At 42.7% G+C, this 24,252-nt stretch overlaps 1 protein-coding gene across 1 annotated transcript in view; it reads left to right on the top strand.

Annotated features, from left to right (window-relative positions):
- The window catches only part of RGS14 (regulator of G protein signaling 14), a 100,757-nt gene that overhangs the window by 21,120 nt on the left and 55,385 nt on the right, over positions 1 to 24,252 (top strand). The window contains exons 3-8 of the mRNA XM_088475818.1: positions 1,904 to 1,925; positions 4,474 to 4,634; positions 7,721 to 7,813; positions 16,915 to 17,058; positions 22,078 to 22,236; positions 23,551 to 23,680. Of these exons, the coding sequence (XP_088331944.1) occupies positions 1,904 to 1,925; positions 4,474 to 4,634; positions 7,721 to 7,813; positions 16,915 to 17,058; positions 22,078 to 22,236; positions 23,551 to 23,680 (709 nt within the window). The remainder of the gene's footprint in view (positions 1 to 1,903; positions 1,926 to 4,473; positions 4,635 to 7,720; positions 7,814 to 16,914; positions 17,059 to 22,077; positions 22,237 to 23,550; positions 23,681 to 24,252) is intronic.

Raw genomic sequence — 24,252 nt, 5'->3', positions numbered from 1 at the left:
AACTAACTAACTGAACAAACCAAACCCTAAGCTCACAGGCCTAATGAAACATACAGCAATCTAGAACCTGAACGCTTTCTTTCTTTTTTACTCTCTTGCGCAGACACACAAAGACAAATACACAAACATACACAATCTACATTAATAGTCTGAATCAAAGATAGTATTTGGCAAATACTCCTTCCTACTGCCGGCTGGCCCTTTCTTACCCTAGGGCCTAGTGCCCTATTGTCTCCTCCGTGGGTAATTCAGGTAAAGGATATCGATTTGGTTGGAAAATTGTTTTGTTTGTGTGGGGCCTGCAAGCCCTCATACCCTTTTTGGATGATTCCACATCATGGCCTAGTGCCCGAATCTATTATGGCCACGGGTCTAACACCCAAATCTATTAGGGTGCCTTTTCTTGGGCCTAATACCCAAGTTCACCAGGGGTGCTTAGCTACTTGACCTTGTCCTAATGCTCAGGTTTACTTAACATGGATTCAGGCCTTGTGCCCACCTAATTGACACACAGTGGCCAGAGGCCTAATGTCCAGGGTCACTTACAGGGGCTTGGGCCTTGTGCTCACCTAAGTGTTTCTGGTGCCACAGGCATAATGACGGTATTTATACCAATGCCCTACGGGCCATTTCCCTGAATTTATCAAGTGCCCATGGCTCACCACCTGCCTAACAGATTCCACAGGCCCAAGGTCTGACTTTGCTCACGGGCCTCGTTACCAACAACCATTGTGGTCTAGGAGGATTATATCGAGGTAGTAGTGGCCCAAGGCAGCCTACCGGTATCGCAGGGAGAGGCTGCAGAGAGGAACTTTGTGTAGCTCTTTTGATTCCCACCACTGCAAGCCCCTCCAGTCCTCAGCTTTACTCTTTTTCTCTTCATCCAGTTGCCGTCATTCATTTTCGATCTTCTTTGACCAGCTCTTCTGTCTACATTTCTTCAGGAGGTCTTCTCACCTCCCTCTCCCCCGGCAATTTTTTTCATGCCACTCTCGACTGTAAAATACAACCGGCACAAGTGGGTGGAGTGATGACACAGCGAGATGTGATTTGCTTGCTGCAGCCATTGCTGATTGGCTTCTGGTCCACTAGCTGCAATTGGCCTGCAACTGTGCTCTATCTCAGAGAGATTACCACTGTTTCAGGGAGAGTAGGCTAGTGTGCTATTTGCTATACAGTATCTTTCCTTTTGTTTAATACAGCAGAATTTGTTGATGCTTTTTAAGTAAATTACACTAATAGGTACAACTTGTGTCTTTTATGTTCCAATGTTTACACCATTTTTTTTCCCCCCAATTTTTTTTTGTTGAAGTACCATAAGCATGACAAAGCAGTATCATGACAATACAAGTGGTTAAAAGAGAAATGTTGTAAAACATAGATTATGGTAATGTTACAAGTAACAACATTAAATCGACAGTATAAAGAAAATGATGTCTTTCAAACTATTATTTTTGTCACAGAATATAATAGTAGTCATTACAGCAAATGATGATTCTATAAGAGGATAATACATAAACTCAAAGGAAAAAAAACCCCCAGAAATAAACACAAACTCTTTCTCCATTACACTACTTTGATAACAGTGAAATCATAATTAGCATATTGAAATAACATGGTAGAAAAATTCAGGTAGAAAAGACAGAGCTGAACAGAAGTTCATATTCTCTCACTGTCATCTGAATCGCTGTGCCATGATGACAAAGGTGGCACATAGATGGATGTAGCCTCTAAACATTTCACCTCTGCCCCTGAACATCTACATTATGTATTGTGTGCAAAAATATAATTTAGGACCCAAAGTAAACTACAGCAGCACAAAAGGTCTATCATATTCCAGCAAACATGCTTCACACATATACAATGATTATTATTTTTTAAATCTGTTGTTTTCCTGTTTCAGGTGCTTGCTGTGTCTGATGGAGGTGAGTCACAACTTTGATTCAGTCTTGATATTTTTAAACAATATGGAATTGATCATATAAGAAACTATATATAGGGGAAGAATAGGGAGTGTTAGGAGGAATAGGAGAGATGGGAGTAATAGGGGGAAGAATAGGAGGAGACAAGAGGAATAAGGGTAATTATAGGGGGAGATGGGAGGAATAGGGGAGACAGGAGAAATATGGGGAATATAGGGGGAGATAAGAGGAACAGGGGGGAAGTATAGAGGGAGATGGGAGGAATAGGAGAGATAGGAGGAACAGGCCAGGGGGAAGTACAGGGAGGAGATGGGAGAAATAAGCGAAGAGAGATGGGAAGATGGGGAAAAAGTGAGGTAGAAACCCTGCAAAATAGCTAGCGACCCAGCAATATTCTTATACAGGGCCGTAGCTAGGGCAGTGCGGTCAGTGCCATCGCACAGGGCACCACAGGTCAGGGGACACTGTTTGGGCCTGTCAAATTTCTGTTTATTATGATTATTACTTGTAGCTTACTCTTATTTCATCCCCAGCATCTCCTATCTCTTCCCTGGCCCTTCCCCATGAAGCCATGGCCCTTTTTTGGGTGCATTATGTCCTTTTGAAAATGAGGGGGGTGCCAATGCTCTTTCTGGCACAGGGCACCAAAAAGTCTAGTTACGGCTCTGTTCTTATATAAACTTAAAATGCTCACTTCAGGGCTATGGACTTGAAGGTTGGTGCAAAGCATACACTGAAGTGCCAAAAGTCATGGGATAGATGCCTAGTATCGTGGATTACCCCCTATAGCCTGGCAAAGTGCAGCAAGTTGACGTGGCATCAATTTCACAAATGGATAGAAGACCTATGGAGAGATGTTGACCCATGAGATCTGGTTAGCTTCCGACAGCTCCCTGATTTGTAGGTGCAGGCTCTTGAGAGTGAATGGACCTCTCCACCACATCCCATAAATGCTTGATTGGGTTAATGTCCGGCAAACATGGTGACCACGCCATTCTTTAGAATTATCGAGAATACTCCTCAAACCAATTCTGGACAAATTGGAACTGATGACACAGTGTGTTATCCTGCTGGAATATTCCATCATTGTGGGGGTACATGAAGTCTATGAAGGGCTGCAAAGGATCATCAAGCAACGCAACATAGTGGTTATTGGTCAATGACGTGTTCAGGTGGACCCAACCCATGCCACGTAAACACACCACACACCATTATGGAACCACCACCAGTCTGCACAGTGCCTTGTTGGCCCATGGCCTCAGGGGGTCTGCATCACACGCGAACCCTACCATCAGCCTGAAACAACTGGAAACCTGACTCATTGGATCACACCACATGTGTTCTCCAGGGTCCAATTAGCGACATCATAAGCCCAGGAGAGGTGCTGTGTTTGGTGATGTAGTCTTAACAGGGGTACTCTGGTGGGTCTTCTGCTCCCATATCCCATGGAAGCTAAAAAACATTGCACTGACCTGTTCGATATGCATTTGGTACCCCCTGCATTGAATGTGGATGTGATTTGAGCCAGTGTCGCTTATCTGTTTTCACGGACAATTCTGGACAGATGCCGCTGGTCATGATCATTAAACACCCGTCCACGGTGGGTGGTATTGTGTTCCATTAGGTATTCCTGGTACACACTGTAGAATGAGGAATGTTGAATATCCACACAACTTCAGAAATTGAATGTCCCATCCGTTGAGCATCCACTATCAAACCCCGTTTAAACTCCGATAATTCAGGTCACCTTGCCATGAGCAGCCTAGCCGGTGTTCAAATTGACTCGCGAGATGTCAGGTTACAACTGATGCAGGTCTGGGCATTTCCAAGAAGTCACAGTACGATGCGCCACCTACCATTACCTTTACATATAGCAATCCCATGACTTTTGGAACTTCAGTGTAGACTGAAAACACAAAGACTCCAAATACTCAAATTAAAGTAAAAATGAATGAAATATAGTTTCAAATATGTATTGTAGAAATATATCATTTGTTCTGGAATTTACTGAAAGATGTTGTATTAAGGCTTGTGACCAATAGCAAGTCATGGAAAATAAATGAATACATTAATTGACCACAGGTAACTTGCCTAAGGTCAAATTCTTACTAGTCAACTTACAGCAATTTATGTCTCTAAACACAGAAACTATTGTTTCTGCCATTGTCCTGACAGTGTTTTGGAGATAAGAAGTAACAAACAGGTCTTTCTCAAATGCGAGTCCTCATGTATTCTTCTGCCTGATTTCAATGGGTCTTACTGAGATTTGACTGTTCATATCGTCACTTGCTTCCAGAACCTGCTTTCTAGAATAATGGATGGCATCTATTATATTTGATCAATAGTACAAAGTGAAACATGATTCCATCATTTCTTATGTGTTTAGTGGGTTTTTGGAAATTATCTTTAGTGCATAACCATAAGAAGCATGTAGGTAAGTAGGTGACCATACCTTGTTTATATCCTTAGCAATGTTAGATTTTGAAAAATGTTTAGGAATAAAAGAGAGCTGTAATATGTGTCTTGTGATACATTTAAATTTGTTTTGTAGAACTGAATAAGACTCATTTAGACGGACGGGGCAGTGATCAAAGCATTAACAGCTTGCCCAGTGTCCAGAGTGCTGGACTTACATCAGAGCGATCGGTCGCCAGCTGGGCTGTATCATTTGATAGACTTCTTAAAGACAAACTTGGAATTGAGTATTTTACGGTATGTTAAACGAACTTAGAAATGTAATTAAATAAAAAAGGAGATAAATGTTTAAAGCATACAGTATGCATGTTTCTTAGTATGTATAGTACATGTGTATAATTATGAGATCATTTGCTACTGCAGGTCATACTTACCAACTCTCCCTCATTCTAAAAAGGAAATGAGTAGTATTACAGTGCACTAGTCGGAAAAATATCAATGTAATATAAAAAATAACCTTAATTAGATATTCATTAAAAATATATGTATGTTCCCCTCCGAAGGTAGAAGTAACGGCGAAGTAATTAAAAATTATAGATCAAAGAGATGAGAATAAAGATTAAAATAATATGCCAAGGGTGCTTGCACACACTTAACTCAGAAATATACTCCTTCAATTATCAATGTGTAAGGGGTATTATCTTCCCATATGCAAAAGACACAAACAGAGTAGAGTCAATAAATATGTATAAATCAATCAAAGCTTATTGTTCTATTATGAGATTATGAATTGCAGAAAAAAATCTTATATCTGAAAAACTGTGTATTGAGTGTTGTTTATATAATTTTAAAATGAAAGAGTAACCAGATTAATATCAATTTGATGACTGGAATTAAAACACACTTTAAGGGGTAATCCTGTTATCAATATCTCAGGAGTGAGTCATAAGCACACCTAAAACTATGTACTGTGATAAATCGATAGGATGAGCTATTGCAGTTTTGTCTGGCTGACAATCCAACAGAGAATAATCGGACTGATATCAGTTTGATGACTGAGATTAGACCACAATTAAGAGGGTAATTCTGTTATCAATCTCTCAGAATTAAGTCATAAGCAGACATAAGCAGACATGTCTTGATAAAAGCATTTGTTTGCTGAAACGTCGGCAGAGACACCGGCTCCGTCTGGTTCATTTTATCTAAAGCTGTGCAAGTCCCGCTGAGTGCCCCCGATTATCTCTATATATCTCTCCCGTTTGGAGTGGCACCAGGGCAGTTATTATATTTAAGGAGAGTGCCAGACTTTATTTCTTTGGTGTGTGTATATATATATATATGTATATATATATATATATATATATATATATATATACTGTAATGATTAAATATAACAAACTACTACAATGTTGTCTAGTTGAAAATCAAATATTTTTATCCTAATGGTAAACTAAGTAATGAATATTTAGACCATTAAATGTTGTTTCTGTCATCAAGTAGTAGACTATAAACAGTATCAATTCTGCTTTAGACACAGTATGTTCAATTGAGATGTTGAAAATACGATAGTTCACAGTTAATAGCAGCTTATGATCAATTCTTCAGTATTGGAATGACACCCTTTATACCAATGATTATTGTATATTCAGAGAGGTATGCTCTATGTGGTATACCTCAATTGTGTGAGAAAAGGATAATTTAGATGAATAAGTGCAATTAATCTTAAGCACTCATAACCATTTTATTATTAATGGCAGTATTTGTATCACTCCAATTAAATTAGTGAAGTAATATAGTGTGGCTTTCAGATGGCATATGTATTAATCCATATATAATTTATAAATATAATATGTGACCCTGTTTAGCTAAGACAAGTAACAATACAACTCTATGGGGCCAATCCAATTAGCAAAGGGGGCGAATTGGTGCGTTATAGAAACACCCGCAACGGCACGGTACATTTTTTCTCGCAGCCCTATTGCAAACAGAAATGTGCGAGTCCGGAGGTAGAGTAAGTGTAGCATATAGTCGCACTTACTTGCAGAGTGAGAACATCGCCCCTAATTGGATTGACCCCTATGCATTATTTTTCATCCTTTTATGGTGTAAACTTAAAAGTATTTGTAATTGGATATTCTGTTGCACTGTCTGCTTTACTGTATAATACTTTCAAAGGTGATTTCCTGTAGGACTTTTCAGCTCCACTGAAATCAAGTATTTTGTTACATTGTATTCACAGAGGTATATTTACTAAAGTGAGTTTTTAGAAGTTGAAATGTTGCCCATAGCAACCAATCAGATTCTAGCTATTATCTTCTAGAAGGTGCTAGTTAAATGTTAAGTAGAATCTGATTGGTTGCTATGGGCAACGTTTCCACTTCTACAAACTCTCACTATAGTTAGATATGTGGTTGATCTATTTTTAAAATATTTTTAAGATTATTTTAAGGGTATAAAATGCAACTAGTAAATAAAAACAACTAAATGCTGTAGCATGTAAGTAATTTGTGGACGTGGGAGAGACTTTCACAGAAATAATGCAATGTACATACTGTGATACTATGCTCCTATTAAAAAGCTGCATTCAAAAAAAGGCTAGGCAAACTAGTTCACCTCTCTCTACAAAATATTAAAATAGGTATGACTTTAATAAAAGGGTGTACAAGTTAATGTCATATTTCCACTGCCAATATGGGTTGCCAAGGCAATATTCTAGGTGAGATACATTAGTTCCTGTAATCCATGTCTTACTGATATCAAATTATTGCTTATTTGCCAGAACACGTGAGGGCCTGGGTCAGTATAGACTACTTACACACACTTTACCAGCACTCATGCCTGCAGCTTTTCTTATATCCAAAAGTGAAACCTCTGGCCAAGAAGCTTGGAATGAGAGAGACAATGCCTGCTATATATTTTGCACATGACTGTATGGTTGTTAACCTGAGTAAAACGAGCACTAACCTCCAGTGTTGGAGCTGAAACTTGGGAAGATGTCACCCCTCTTACTAGCTTCTAGGGTGCTATCTAGAGGAAATAACACAGAACAGGAACCGCATACCTATCTGGAGTTACGTGTGTGCAGTATGATGCTTTCAGATGTTCCACTCCTGGCTTAAAGTAATGGACAAGTTGTGACAAGTAAATGCTAAGCAAATGCTATATTGAATTTACCTTTTTTCATTACGAGTTCCTATGAAATGCCTACCCCTACCATAGAGGGCACTAATGTCACTAAGCAGAGACCCTGGTTCCCAAAGTCAGGACTATGAGTTCTTCTTCTGTAGGTGTTTGTACGTTGCTCTGTCAATACATAATTAGTTGGGATTCTTACTGACAGGTCATCGCCAAGTTTTCTCAATCAAATTGCTCTTCTGCTGCAGGAATTTCTAAAGAAAGAATACAGTGCTGAGAATATATATTTTTGGAAATCTTGTGAAAAGTTCCAGGCCATTTCACCAGATGATACAGAGCAGGTAACTAAAATATGAGAAATATATGTTTAGATATCTAATCTATACACCTGACTTAAATATCTACTTTGACAGTTGTATTGAATTTATTTTAGCTGTTATACTAGCTGTTTACACTAGCTGTTGCTTCTGCCAACATTTTTTTATTTTTTATTTCAGGTGCTCTAGTTGTATTGCTTTGCATAGGGACCCTGTCATAGGAAAGGCCCATGTGACCAGCAGCTCTATACAGATTGGTGGCAGCAGCTCTTTCACCCACCACTCACGCCAATGTCACTGTGTACCCTGTGCACAGATGGTGATGTAGCCTATCCTATTCACCCACCACTCACGCCAATGTCACTGTGTACCCTGTGCACAGATGGTGATGTAGCCTATCCTATTCACCCACCACTCACGCCAATGTCACTGTGTACTCTGTGCACAGACGGCCTATCCTATTCAAGTGCACACAGGCCCAATACACCTCTCCCCCCCACTCCTTACTGGCTTCGCACATGATGGCACACCTATGTCTTGCATTGATGATGTTAATACATTTTGTTTTTGTTATTGCTCGTGTTTTAACTTGACGGATTGAGATGAAACAAAGTGCAGGTTATTTCTAGGAGTTTCCACTACAAAATCATGAAACAAAAGCTAACACTAGTAATACCACTTGTAAGTCAATACTAAACATGGAGCGAGGGAAGTGCAATAGTGCAATATATTTATATCTGAACACGTCTATTACTTCTATTTTTGTTTTTAGATATAGTCAGTAAAAGGTGGAGGCTGGACAAATGTAGAGATTCGAACTTACAGTAATTTTCCCACATTATCTATTCAATAACCTGTATGACGCTGTGCCCTAAATGGTGATATGATGGTCTCAATCCCGACATCGGTATCCTAGCAAGGGATTTAACATAGGCGTCTAAATACCGACGCCTATGTTAATCCCGACGCCGGAACGCCGAGGAAGCCAGCGCGAACGAAGGTAAATCCGGGCGCCCTTAGCGTTAGCTGCAGGGTGGGGGATAGGATTAGGGAGTCTAGTGGGGTTAGGGTTAGGTTTGGGGGGGAGATTAGGGTTAGGCACCCCTAGGGGGGAGGGTTATGGTTTGGCACCCCCAGGGAGGGATTAGGGTTAGGTACCCCCCCGGGAGGGTTAGTTTTAGGGAATGGTAAGATGGGGTTAGGGTCAGGCACTAGGAGGGGAGGTTAGGGTTAGCACCACTAAGGGAGGGTTGGTGGGGGGGCAGGGGAGGGTTAGGGTACTTACCTGCCCCAATCAGGATCTTCATTCTGTCAGCATTTTTCAATCCCATTCCGATTATTGAAGGTGTGACAAGTGACTATAATGTAAGTTAATGTCATACTTGCCTATTCTCCCGGAATGGCCGGGAGGATCCAGAAAATCGTGTGGCACTCCCGGCCGCCCGCAAGAGAGGGCAAGTCTCCCAGACCGGCCGCCACCCACGCAACCACCCTCCAAAACACCCCTGCACCCTCCCACTTACTGAGTAAAAGTGGGAGGTCCGGGGGGGGGGGGGGCAGATAACGTGTCTTCGTAATCACACCCCATGCTTTATTATGCTGGTAATCTCAGCATTTTATAGCAGGAGGCTGGGCCGCAATTACATGATTGTGCTGCCATGCCGCCCATTGCCGCTGTAATGCCCCCTGCTGCCTTTAAATGGCAGTAAGTATGGTTAATGTTTATACTAATATGTGTGTGGGGGGGGGGGTCAGGGTGCAATCTTAAATATAAAAATTTAGGCGCAGAAAAAAAGGTAAAAACTTTATCACCTATGCCATGTAATAAAGAAAAGGGTGCCAGAAGAAAAAACATATGGGCACATTCTTTAATTCCTCCAATACTCTATGGGTTTTTATTTTTTTGCTCATTTTATGACCCTTTGACAGGCTATAAAAGATAGGGACAATCGGCACTCTGCAGTTATGTTAATGTTGACTTTAGCAAATGTCTTTTATTTTCTTTATTGGCACATGTGTGGTTACCCCCCTGTGTGAATGACCCCACGGAGACATAAAAGGTTTTCATGGCATTTGTCATGTCTGTCTAGTTTCCTGATTATAGAAGTACAGTAGGATACACAGCTGACATAGCTGTGCTTTATTTGCATTCATCAACTTTATACAGAGATCAAATTGAATGGTTTCCTATTCCTAATTATCCTCTCTTGCATATCCTTTGTAATAACGTATATAATGTAAGATTCTCTATTTAATGATACTTTGAACCCTGGGCAGGAAAGACCTAAGGCCCTGATTCAGAGCCGCTCGCTCTGACCAGAGCTCTCGCTCTGAATCAGGGCCCTCCTCCATTAAAATGGAGCGTCCTCCTGGATGCTCGTATAGCTGTGGGTGACCACCCACAGCATATACGAGCGTCCAAAAAGATGGTCGCGATGGTCTTGACCATCGCGACCATCGGACTTGCGAGGGAAACCCTGCGGTAGGGTTTCCCAGCCACAAGCCGTGGAGTGATTTTGGCTCTATCAGAGCCAAAATCACTCCCACTGACATCACGAGTGATGTCAGTGGGGCCGGCTTCAGACGGTAGGTGTTCCCATGGGAACGCCTCCGTCTGGCAGGCACGCCCCTGGCCCCTGGCACGCCCACCAAAAGGGGCGTGCTGTCAGTCACCATCGACAGCACGCCCCCTTTGGTGCGAGACCCGGAGCGACAGCTTGGCTGTCGCAGTCCGGGTCTCGCACATGCGCACGACGGAGCTCCCTCCGTCGTGCGCATGCGCAGTGGGGAACATCGACCCACTTGCGAGCGTACTGCCGCTTGCGAGTGGGTCTGAATGACCCCCTAAGGTTGCAGCAGTAATATTATGTTATCAGACATGAAGTACAGTAGTTTTACATGAAGTTTCTACTACGTTAGAGGAAGTGGTAGTATTTCACAAGACAGGATGTGTACAATTACTTTTGTCAGTTTTTTTGGAACTCTTGTTATTTATTACTGAATGAGCTTGTATGCTGAAGTTTAGGATCAGTGTATCCTTATATAGCCTAACTGGCGGTACTAGTGTACATAGGGCCTGATTCAGCTTTGGGAATAGAGGGCCTGATTCAGACCCGTTCGGAAGCACCGTGTGCTTGCAACCGGGTCGATGGTGCGCATGCGCGAGACCCGGATAGCGACGGGCACTCCGTTGCTCCGGGTCTAGCAACAAAGGGGGCGAGCTGTCGATGTTGAGTGACAGCTCGCCCCCTTTGGTGGGCGGGCCGGAGGGGTGGCTGCCCAAACGGAGGTGTTCCCATGAGAACGCCTGTCGTTTGGGGGTGGCCCCACTGACATCACAAGTGATGTTAGTGGAGATTTTCCGGCTCTGTTAGAGCCGAAAGCTCTCTGGGGCTTGCCGCCATGAGACCCTACCACAAGGGTCTTGTCGCAAGCCCGATGGTCGCGATGGTCTTGACCATCGCGACCATCATCATGGCCACTCGCTGTAGCTGTGGGTGGTCTCCCACAGCTATGCGAGCAGCCAGGAGGCCGTTCTAAAAAAAAAAGCCCGGCCCTGATTCAGAGCGAGCGCTCTGTCAGAGCGACCGGGTCTGAATCAGGGCCATAGTGGAAACAGCAAGTAACTGATCATCTTGGTGAAACCATGCTGCACTGCAGGTGGGTCAGATGTAAAATGTGCAGAGAGATTTAGATTTGGGAGGAATGTGTCCAAACTGACATCTAAATTGCAGTGGAATAATAAAGCTGTGCAGTACTTGTGGGCTACATGTAAAAGCAGCCAGTATTTACCCTACATGCAAAATAAAATGTATGTATTTGCACCCCTTGCATTGCTAAATGGTTTGTCCTTGTTCAGTTTCAGTACGTGCTCATTCTCACTCTGGGCCTGATTCAGAGCCGGACGCTATTTGCGCTCACTCGTTCAGAAAAAGGGGCCGGCTATTTAAATTGAGCGCTCGCTCTTTGCGGTCTGTTGACGCGTCTATGTCTGAGTGAGCGAACGAAACATGCGCTCGCTATTTTGTAAAGACGCCCCCTGGCCGCTCGCATCCAACGTCATCTCCGCTATTTATTAGATTAATCGAGTACATCGAAAGGCGTCTGAACTGCTCGCAGTGCTTGTGGTTGGATTTTCCTACAGCAATCATGCGAACAGTTCAGGCTAAGAAACAACCAAGTGACGTGGTCGATGACGCTGCTTTGTTAATTATGCACACCCATAAAATGCCCGTTTGGCACGCTTGCGCTCGGATCTCCACTCCCCATTTTCAAACACCTTCCCCTGTTACCACCCACAAACGCCTCATCCTGTCACTCAAATTAGCAGGCACTCGCTATTTTGCGAGCGCTCGATTTCCGACCACAATGACTGGTTTGCGCATGTGCATTACGACCCATGCGCATGCACAGTTGTGCGAACATCGCTCGGAGCGAATGAGCGGCCGCTTACGAGCCGCTCTGAATCAGGCCCTCTATTCCCAAAGCTGAATCAGGCCCATAGTGTACAAGGATAATGGCAGGTACAGAATTTATTTGCTGTAGCTCACAGATTATTGATGATTTATTCACTTGAATTTAAGCAAAGTATATTATACTGTACTATTGATATTTCTTTGTGCCGCTTTCACTATTACTAATTTAGCATTTATTGTATCTGTCTCTACAATTCTGAATGCGAAAATTTATTGGAACATATATAGTTTACAGTTCTTGAAATAATTTTGTTTGCCTATCAGAAGCTCCTAATTTCACTATGATATTTCAACTACCTATCCTGGAAGAGTTATTGCTACTACATGAGTCAGTAAAACAGCCAGCACAAATGCTTTTTGCTTAATCTAGCATCATTTACTAGAAATAGCAAGAATGAATGCATCAATATGGCGATGACTCTGGCATACATCATATGATTACTATGATAAGAGGGATTTGACAGAGGAAAGCCTGGTGGAAATATGCCCTGATGGTGATGACAGTTACTTCTCAGAGGATTGGAGTAGTGCAGTCCTATAGATGCAGCAAAGTTTTTTTCATGAGCATCCGAAAAAGTGGGTGTGGTCACATGTAACTAGGGACGTGGTCACTGGAAATGAGGGCGTGGCAACATGACACACCTTCATTTCTCATCACTCTGGGAATGTTCCTTCCCAATCCATATGCACCTTAATGCCCTAAGTAGTAGTGCCCCTCTTCCAATGCCCACTGTAGTAGTGCCCCTTATGCAGTGCCCCCTGTAGTAGTGCACCCTTATACAGTGCCCCCAGTAATGAACCCTTGTACAGTGCCCCTTATGCAATGCCCCCAGTAGTGTCAATTATACAGTGCCCCTTATACAGTGCCCCCAGTATTGCTCATTATATAGTGCCCCCAGTATTGCCCTTATACAGTGCTCCAGTAGTGCCCCTTATATAGTGCCCCCAGTAGTACAACGTATACAGTGCCCCAGTAATACCCCGTATACAGTGCCGCTAGTAGTGGTCCCCCTATGCAGTGCCAACAGTAGTGGTCTCATCTATGCAGTGCCCCCAGTAGTACCACTTATACAGTGCCCCCCAGTAATGCCCCTTATACAGTGCTGCTAGTAGTGGTCCCCCTATGCAGTGCCCCCAGTAGTGGTCCCCCCTATGCTGTGCTCCCAGTAGTGCCCCCAGTAGTGGTTCCCAGTATGCAGTCCCCCTTATACAGTACCCCAGTAGTAGTTCCCCCTATGCAGTGCCCCCAGGAGTTGTCCCCCTATGCAGTGTTCCCAGTAGTACCCCCGGTAGTGGTCCCCCCTATGCAGTGCCCCCATTAGTGGTCCCACCTATGCAGTGTTCCCAGTAGTGCCCCTTATACAGCTCCCCCAGTAGTGGTCCCCCCTATGCAGTCCCCTTTATACAGTGCCCCAGTAGTAGTCCCCCCTATGCAGTGCCCGAAGTAGTGGTCCCCCTATGCAGTGCTCCCAGTAGTGCCCCCAGTAGTGGTACCCCTATGCAGTGCCCCCAGTAGTGCCCCTTATACAGTGCCCCCAGTAGTGGACCCCCTTATGCAGTGCTGGTGCACCTTATACTGTGCCCCCAGTAGTGGCCCCTCCATGCAGTGCCCCTTATATAGTACCCCTGTAGTAGTAGTAGTTGTAATATTTGTAAAAAAAAAAAAGAAAATCTTTTTTTATTTTGGAACATCGGAACACCACCAACACCCTGTTTATCTGACTGGTCGAAATATTGCGACCAGATCAGATAAAGCACAGCCTGGTGTGGTCACAAAAATGTGACCATATCAGGCAAGTGGTTAATTCCCTTATCAATATTGTAATGAGTAAGCAACAAACAAAGTTTCTCTCGGCAATTAAACACGCTGTTAACTTTAGCTGCTGTAGTAACTCTTGGCTATTACTAAATAGAAAATGCAATTGTTCAATTACTTCAACATGTTATACACTGAATATATATATTTACAGGAACATTCACATAAACACATATAATGAAATACCAAATTATATTATCATACAACAGACTGCTCAGTCATTTACTTGTATATGAACACAGAATTATTTTGTTGGAGTACTCTCTTGCTAGGTGGTCACTGTCCTATTACATACATGTATTTGTAATCCACAATAGGCACATTTAGCATCTAATGCTGATCATCATTGTTTCACAGAAAACAACAGCTACTCTCTGGTAATAATGTATATATAGCAATAATTATCTTCAGCACTTAGTAATAATTATATCTCAGTCTTTAGTGCACTCTCCGCTAACTAGTTTTATATCTCTCTAAATAGTTCACTCTCAGGAGATTAGTGTCTCAGGGGTCTATTTACTGAGCAGTGTTAGGAGACAGAGTGAAAAGTGATAAGGTGCCAGGCAATCAGCTCCCAACTGTCATGTCACAGGCTGTGTTTGAAAAATGACAGTTAGGAGCTGATTGGCTGGCACCTTATCACTTTTCACTTTGTCTCCTAACACTGCTTAGTAAATAGACCCCTCAGTCTTTCGGTTTAAGCATAACTCAGTCGGCACATGTATCACACTGTAGGCATATATATATATATATATATAATATATATATATATAACTCAGTCTCTGGCAAATATATCACTCTTAGATTGCAGCTCACTTACAATATCAACATCTCCCTTGCTCAGCACAACTCATTGTCATCCTCCACAGATCCTGCTGCAGTCCTCATGGCTGCCACGCTGCCTGCACATTGTTTCTCTCACACTGCTGGGACTCTGCTGTTTTCAGCAGGGACTTAGGGGCCCATGTATTAATGATCGCATTTTGCAATGCGATCAGGGCATCCAGTACCGCCCATGATCGCATTGCAAAATGCGATCATACCGGCTGAATGTATGTACCGGCACATGCAGGGAGACGGGCTCCAAAAGGAGCCCGTCCCTGCGATGTGGCCGGAGTGCATGTGGGACTGCTGCCCATGCGCAGTCCCGTGGACTGCACATGAGCGGCGCCCATTGCCGGCGGAGGGATCTGGGGGATCCCTCTGCTGGCTGAAATGCGGTAAGTCCCCATAGACTACAGCGGCTAACGCTATCTTCAGATAGCGTTAGCTGCTGGGGCCAATATCGGGAATGTTTTGCATTCCCAATGTTGATACATTTGGCAGCATCGCATCCCCCATAGAAACCTATGGGGGAGGCGGCTGCCGGCGGCAATGGAGGTCCCTCCTTCATACATCCAGGGGATACTTAGTATTTGAGGTAAACCCCCGAAAACAGGTGTTTTCGGGGAATTTACCTCAAATTAACTTTGATAAATTTAATCCTTAGTGGCTCAGACTCTCAGCACCATTTCAGAGATGTTGCTTGCCCGGTACCTCACCCCGCTTTCCAACTTCACTCCTCTGTGCATGTGCAACAACCAAGTCATTTTTTGTCAGCACGCCTCACCTGAACTCTACAGCTCCACCAAGCATCGACCTCCGAATTACAATGTCCATAGGTTTCTATGGAAGCCAAGGGCATCACATATACACTGAATGTGCATTGTGGTGAAAAGGAGTGCATTCACTTCACATTCACAGGTTTGCAGCTTCATATATGACCCTCAATTACCACTTATTCTAGAACCTCTTTCAGTCACTGGGTATAGAGCAGGGGCGTTTCTAGAGAGGAGGGGGCCCATGTGCAGTCTCCAACACGGGCTCCCTCCTCTCCGCCCGGCGGCCAGCAGCGCACTAAGCTGTGCGCGGCCACCACCGGAGTTATAGACTCTGAGCACACTAGAGTGTGCCCAGAGTCGATAGTGTCTGCACAGGTCACCGAGAAAATGGCCGCGACGGCCATTTTCCCTGTACTGCGCATGCGCAAATGATGGGAAAATGGCCACCGCAGCCATTTTCTAGTCGTTTTACAGCGCCGGACCACGCGCCGATGTGAGACTCCGGAGAGGTAAGTAAGATTATGGGTGCAGGGTGTGCGGTGCGGGGCCCCCCTGGACCCAGGGGCCTGTGTTCCCCGCACACCCTGCACCCATTATAGATACGCCCCTTGTATAGAGATCCTGATCCAGAGTTGGGAATAGAGTAAGATATAATAAGTAACTGTGCATCTTTGTAATACCATGCTGCACTGCAGGGGTGACAGATGTAACATGTGCAGAGAGAGTTAGATTTGGGAAGGATGTGTTAAAATTGCAGTGTAAAAATAACACTGCCCAGCATTTGTGGGCTACATGCAAAAGCAGCCAGTATTTACCCCTCATGCAAAAAAGCTGTATGTATATGCACCATTTGCATTGCAGCATGGTTTGTCCAGGTACAGAGTTACTTGCTCTATCTTACTCTATTACCCACTCTGAATCAGGCCCACAGTCTGCCTATGCCCATGAATGTTCCCCGCGTTATTACTACATTGCTTACCTGCTTTATAGTTATTGTGAGATCATCACAACCTAGTCATCCTCGGTGCTGCATTTCCAGCACAGTACCCTGGCTGAAGATTTTTTCTCAAGTTATATTACACCTAGATACAATGTTAAACTGCTCATCCCTGCTGTGTCCACTCCTCAGTAACTCCTCAGTAACATTGTTTGTGAGCAGACCAGTAACATAATGTTGTAAAGTAGTAAAAGCAGATCATGGAAATGTCATGTGGTAATTTAACTGTTTGTCAGCTTTTGCAGGAGTCTCGGTGGATCTACAATGAATATCTCTCAAGTAGCTCCCTGTGTCCTGTCAATGTGGATCATCAGGCCCTTATCACAGCAGAGATGCTGGAAAAGCCATCACCTAATCTTTTCAAAGCACAGCAACAACAGGTAACAATATCTGCATTTATATAACTCAGGAATAAATTACAAATTCATCAGGGTCATGTTTAAAGCCGTGCCTACTTACTCATCCTTGTGTTTTTGTTTTCATTCAATAATTTACAAAAAGAATTAATAATAGAAAATCTAAATATAATAAATAGAGCAGAATAAAAGCTAATATAAATAATAGACAAGGTCTCCCAATACAACACTGTGCGTAAGGTGAATGGCAGCTACATGTAATTCTGAAAACAGAAATCAGTAAGACGCACATGCAAAGGGAACATATTATAAATGATATATCTTAGGAGTGATATCTAGCTCTTTAATGATCAGGCACCGCCTACAGATGTGTCCTCCTCATACACCTGTGCTCTAATCGTGCCAAATAGCTCAGATTGATGGGATCCAGTCATAATCCTGAGAGTCGGGATACCGGTACTTAGAATCCCAGCGACGGCATCCCGAAGGCAAGTACTGGGATTAGGGGTAGGGGTAGGTCTTAGGGGAAGGGTTAGGCACTAAGGGGGAGGGTTAGGTTTAGGGTTTGGGGAGGGAGAGTTAGAGGTAGAGGTAGGGAGAAGGGGGTAGGCTGGGATACTGACCGACAAGTATCTATATCCTAATCCTGTTGGGATGGCGGTATAGGGATTATGACCGCCGGGAACCCAAGCGCTGGCATCCCTTACGTTTGGCACGCCACAGAGTTTGCGACTTTGCCACGACACATTGTTTTTTATAAAATGTGCATTATATTCGCATCGCTAAAGTAACAGTACCACACTATAAGAGTACACTGACCACCGGGGCTTGAAACTTGTACTTTTGGGGCTGGAAACTTGTACTTTTGTGTGCAGATCTGTGTAACAGAAGGTTCCAATACGAGCAGCAGCGGCTTTTCTTCAGGCCACGTTTCGTTACACTTAATCTGTGATTTAATACACGTTACACTAATTCCTTTCTGACAAAGGTCATTACCTATCATGCCTGGTGCAGCGTGAGCGGTTGCGTATGTGGCTACGACTAATGTAGGAAAAAGTAGAATTCGCTACCCGTGGCAGAGCGTCTAAGTTGCGTGAAGTGTCTCACGCCATATGGTGAAAAGATGCTAGGTGTATCAGGACACATCTGTAGGTAGCATAGCTGCTTTGCTGGTGGGTTCTAAAATGCTGTACAGTGTGTAATGTGGGAAGTTAATATTTAATAAAGAAATCTAAAATTACTTACACACATTAATACAACGAATTACAAATGAAATGCAATCAGCCCCTAATTCTAAATATTAAATTACCATTATTTATTTTTGTACATAGGAGCCTGTTGCCAAATGTCATGTTTATCTCATCCGTTGAGACAGGTCCAGGTATTCACCACTTTATATCTACAGTATTTGATTGATGGTTTCTGGTACAATATTTAAATATTGTGTGGGTTTTTTTTTTGCTATAATAATTATCTTTATCATTACACAAACGTTTTACCTTGTTTTAGTATTCACATACTTATCCTTATCGCATATTGCCACAAGGAAAGCACTTGTCACTTTGGGCCTGATTCTGAAGTGGATGGTAGCAGGGAAGCGGCTATGCAATACCTTATACCGTACAACTAAAATTCAAATGCAGTGGGAGGCGTCTGTGGAAAATAGACCCCTCCTTCATGCATCTGTGATCTGAGTGCTCCGGCCTAAGGCGCAGTATCGGATCACCATCACAGCTCTCCGCCAGTCTGCCTAAGCCGAAACTGGTCGGCCGGGTCCAGGAAGTCTGCGTCTGACGACATAGACCCTGGGCTCTGCACGCCTACAAAACAGGGGTGACGAGTCTGTTTTTAGAACGGTCCTGATCTCCACCCCCCAAACGCCTCAGAATGCCAATCATACTGCGGCTTATGGGGTACTGTAAGCGATCATGCAGGACCTCATCTGCACATGCGCAGATCCCAAAACATCAGATTTGTACGTAAACCATTGGGATCAGGCCCTTTCTTCACTTATCTTTCTTTTCTGTATACAGTATTTTATCCATATATAGGGCAACACAGCTCATTTTATGTGTGAGCTCCTTCCTGATTTTCATTTAAATCAGGTTAAATTAATTAGGAGTCCTCATATACAAAACTTTCTTACCTTATCCTCCTGGAATATTTATGTTTGTTTTGTTTGTATATGGCATTCACTATAGATTGTAGCAAATGTAAGTGTACAGTAGTTTCTCTCTGCACTGGTACTAATGATAGTGTAAGCCAGAATATCAGGACATCATAAAGCCCATACAGGAAGATATATCTTTATGTATTAACAATCAAACGTAATAGATTTCTTTGGTGGTGCTCCCACAGAGTTTAAATCAGGGATGGAGAACCTCAGGCCTGGGGGCAGTATAAGGCCTGTAGAGTCATTGGTCTGGACCTCTGAGCTTATCTCTGCTAGCCCCATCTGGCTAGCAGGGTGTCTATAATGGCACCCTGCAGCCAGAATCTATGCAGCAGTGCTGCCAGGAGCATCCTTAGGATGCTTCAGACGGTCACAGCGCTGCCCTTACAGCTCCCCGTAGCATCCTCAGGATGCTCCAGGCTTTGCTGTAATCACTGGCGATTGTGGCCCCGCCCCCATGTGATGTCAAATGGAGGGTCGTGGCCGCAAATAATGTTATATATATCAAAATGGCCCTCGGCAGAAAAAGGTTCCCCACCCCTGGTTTAAATTAATACAATTGCACAAAGAAGAGGGAAATAAACTCTTATTGTGGGGGTATTTCTTAATTATATACAGTTAAAATCAATCTTTATTATATTCCATTAAAACTCGAAATCAACACACAACAAAGAAAATGCAAACCGCATGAAAAACTTTCTGTGATTAAAACATATTCAAGACAAGAGAAGTGTATAGCCAGTCCTCAGGCTTCATAAAGCATATGTTTACAAATATATTTCTACCAGATCTGTTGCCCAACAGGATACAATGTTAGATGTAATATCTCTTTTCTTTGTGCAATCATATTTGATTTCAATATTAAAATGTAATATTTAATAAAATAATACCATAGGGTACCCTATCCTACAATTACCCCCCATAAGTCATTTGTCTCTTGATAACTTTACAGCTCTATGGAGCTCCCCAAGTGACTCAGGGATCTATTTAGTAAGCAGTGTTAGGAGACAGAGTGAAAAGTGATAAGAAAGTGATAAGGTGCCAGCCAATCACCTCCTAACTGCCATCTCACAGGCTGTGTTTGAAAAATTACAGTTAGGAGCTGATTGGCTGGCACCTTATCACTTTTCACTCTCCTAACACTGCTTAGTAAATAGACCCCTGGAACTCCTGAGGCATTCTGTAGAAATGATTATTCCTATAATTAGGTGGTAACAACAATTGCATAAAATTGTTGGTGTAATTAATCCTGTACGATAGATGACCACCTTCTTCCCTCTCGTATTTTGGGAAGTGTACATTTTCAGGTTTAAATAATGTGTAAACAGACATGATCTGTATGCTTACCAATGTAGGTGGCTGTGCAGCTAAATGTTTACATTATGTACATGCTTCAGTAAATTGACTGCTTTCCCTACTTTCTGCAGAGGCCCAGGGCAAAACACTGTGGGTCGCAAATCCTAGATCATTTTATATGTATTTGTTTATTTAATTGTTTATTATTTGCTTATTTCCTAAAATTAGAATCCAAAATGCTTACATTAATATATGTGATGTAGTTAGTAAACCGGTGGACTAAATGCTGCCGGCTATATCCTGACTGCTAAAGCCCAACAGGGGACTTAAGATAGGCTTAGAAATACCAAAGCCGATCATAATCCCGACGCTGGAAGACAGACAGACGCTGGACCGAACAAGGTAAGTCCGGGGCATCTTAGCACTTAGCCGCCGGGGGAGGTAGGTTTAGGGACTCCCAGGGGGGACTTAGGCTTAGGCACCTCCCAAGGAGGGTAAGGGTTAGGCTAGGGGAAGGGGGGTTAGGGTTAGGCGCCACTGGGGGGGAGGTTAGGGTTAGGCACTCCCATGGGAGGGTTAGGTTTAGGGTGCGGGAACGGGGGGTTAAGTTTAGGCAACCCCATGGGGGACTTACTTAGGGTTAGGCACCACCCCGGGGAGTTTTAGGGTTAGGCACCACTAAAGGAGGGTTAGGGGTGGGGAGGGTTAGGGTACTTACCAGCGCTAGTCGTCATCTTGTCCTGTTGGGCTTCTCCTGTTCGGATTTCAACAGGCAGCTAAAACAGCCGCCATTATTTCTTATCCATTACGTTTCAAAGTCTGTATATAACATACATGAAAATCTGAAGTACTTATACTTAACTTAATATTGTCCATTAAGCTTCCTTTCACCCATCCTCTGAACATTACCATGTTATTAGGTGCTTCTCTAGCCGAGCAGGTAGACAGTATCTAACAGGTTTGCACCCTTGTCCTGCATATACACACTGTTGGTAGATTCAAACTCAGGTAGGGCTATCATAGCAGTTCTGCAGACATTATTTTCAGCTTTTGCAGTGGAATGTTAGGCTGAAACTATTTATATTAACTCATTAATGTCATGGTTCTTATATAAATATTTCCGTTTTGGGGTTCGGTGTTACTTTATGTGTATACGGTAGTTTACATTACTACACCGTGATGAGAAGTGAACTTGATAAACTTAACTCTTTGCTCATTTAAAAAGTTTAAAGCATCTATCTTTGCTCTCTAGAAATTCTGCCTCTAACAACAGATGTATGTGCTAGACATGGATAAGTTGGAAGGTAGATGTATGTGCTAGACATGGACATCAAATTGGAAGGTCAAGTCTAGGTTAGATGAGGATGTATTTAGTCAGTGTCATGAGATGGTTAGAGACTTGGGGCTTTGGCTTGGAAAGCCTATCAGGGGGGCTGTAGAGATTAGAAATGCTGTTAGAACCGCGTTTTTGGTATTTGAATAAAATTTGTCTGTGTGAAATACAAACAAAATGTGCTAACAATATGTTTTAATAAAATTGTATGAATGTTCACTCTATAATTTTATCCCAATAGATATACAACTTGATGAAGTTTGACAGCTATGCTCGCTTTGTGAAGTCCCCTCTATATCAAGAATGCATGTTATCAGAGGTGGAAGGACGCCCTTTGCCAAATCTTACCTCCGATCCTACTGGCTCCAGCTGCTCTGCCGTTAGCTCTGGAGCAGTGAGGGTAAGCAGGGAGCCATGTCAAAAGTATTGTTGCAATTTTATCTACTACATTATTACATCCATTTAACCGATATCACCTGGGGTAGGCCACTTTCAGTAGGTGGATATGGTTGGAAGTCTAAACAATATTATCTATGTATAGTGCCATGAAAGTTCTTAGCCCTATTAGAGTATAAACACCAAATTTGTGTTTATTTAATATTGTATTTGTAATGTAACACTTCCCACGTATTGAATGCAACACAGTTGGAGCAATGATTATGGGCTGTAGTTGCTGTTTATCAGATTGAAAAGGTTTCAGAACTCTCCACTGTCAGTCAGAATATCCACATGAAGATGGTGAAGAACAGGAGTCAATATTCCCAGGAATTTTGCCTTTATAGGCACATTTTGAACGATATAATAAAAACATAAAAACCACCAAACACACAAGTGACATGTAAAAATGTCCTATCACTTTAATACAGGGTGTCCTGCATGGCACCCCCAACCTTTTTTGAAGTGGTGCACTTTCCCCACTTTGAATGAATGTGTTCTCCCCCAGAGGTGGAGCCCACCATGCTGCATATTGCTTTTGTAGGCAGGGGATGGCATACTCTGCTTCTGACAGTGGGATTGTGACAACATAGCTAAGAGCAACACTCCCAACATAATACTGACAGCTGGTAGTTGTTTCGCATGAAGTCAGAGGGGGAGTCGGAGGTTCCACATGGGGGAATGAAGGGGACCACAGTGGCATACAAAAACAGGATGAGTGACATTATGTTACCGCCTAGATAGGGCCAACATTAGCCCTGAGTGTCCCATCCCATGAGTAATGTTTTGGGATATACTTGCAAAAGTTGTAATTAATTGGGGGTGGGTCCTAAAATAGTAGATAGATGGATTTTAATAAGTCATTTATACTGTTTCCACCATCAATAGTTCCTTCTAAATTCATAAACCAGCTTTTCATTTGTTCCAAAATTTGGAATACATGCTATTGTGAACAAGCTCTCTGTTATGTGTGCTGCAGACATTTATTTGCATTTTCACACATGGGTATGTACCGCACCCCTACAAATTTTGTGATTCATATCCATTATTCGGTTTAATTACTTTGTCACACAGGGCGATTCATATATCTCATTAATAAATAATAAATAAGCAATAAATCCTCAGTTATTTGTTCACTCTTTTTAGACAATATAACTTTGATTACAACGTTGAAAATAATGTTTTGATTGGAAATCCGATACTTCCAATGTACACTAGGAAAAAAATACTCAGCAATGTAGTTCTTGGCTATACTGTAATTAAATACACCTCTCTTAAGAAAAAGAAGCTGAGACTGGGGAAGTCCCTGCCCATTGATGTTGAGGCAACTGGAATGGACAACTTAATGGATGGCCCCAAACACAACAGGAGATCTTTCAAGAAGAAGGATAGGAAAGAAAACATCACAGGTGAAATTTGTTTATCTAATTGTATTTTAAAGGAGATATTTTGAAAACTAACATCTCTCATTGGGTAAAAAGCATAGCATATAAGATGATATACGAACATAGAAACATAGAATTTGACAGCAGACAAGAACCACTTGGCCCATCTAGCCTGCCCTTTTTTACCTTTTGGTAACCTCAACCCTATGTGATCCTCAGTTCTTTGTATGGATATTCTTATGCCTATCCCAAGCATGTTTAAATTGTTCTACTGTCTTAGCCTCTATCACCTCTGATGGGAGGCTATTCCACTTACTTATTACCCTTTCTGTGAAGTAATTTTTCCTCGAATTTCCTTTGAATCTACCTCCCTCCAGTTTCAGTGCATATCCTCGTGTTTTAGTAATGTCTCCCTCCTGCACCTTGTTAAAACCCATGATATATTTGACATAAGGGCTTCCTTACTGTACTATCATATCATGTTGATGTGTGTGTATATACTGATTATATAGGTAACAATTAGCACCAAAATTCTCAGTACACAATACAGCTGGGAAGATGAAGGCTGTCATAGAAGTGCTAGAGAAGAGGGCTCT

The sequence above is a fragment of the Taudactylus pleione genome, unplaced genomic scaffold, assembly GCF_031769625.1.
Source record: "Taudactylus pleione unplaced genomic scaffold, aTauple2 ptg000178l, whole genome shotgun sequence".
NCBI lineage: Eukaryota > Metazoa > Chordata > Amphibia > Anura > Myobatrachidae > Taudactylus > Taudactylus pleione.
This window is presented reverse-complemented; position numbering and strand designations above follow the sequence as displayed.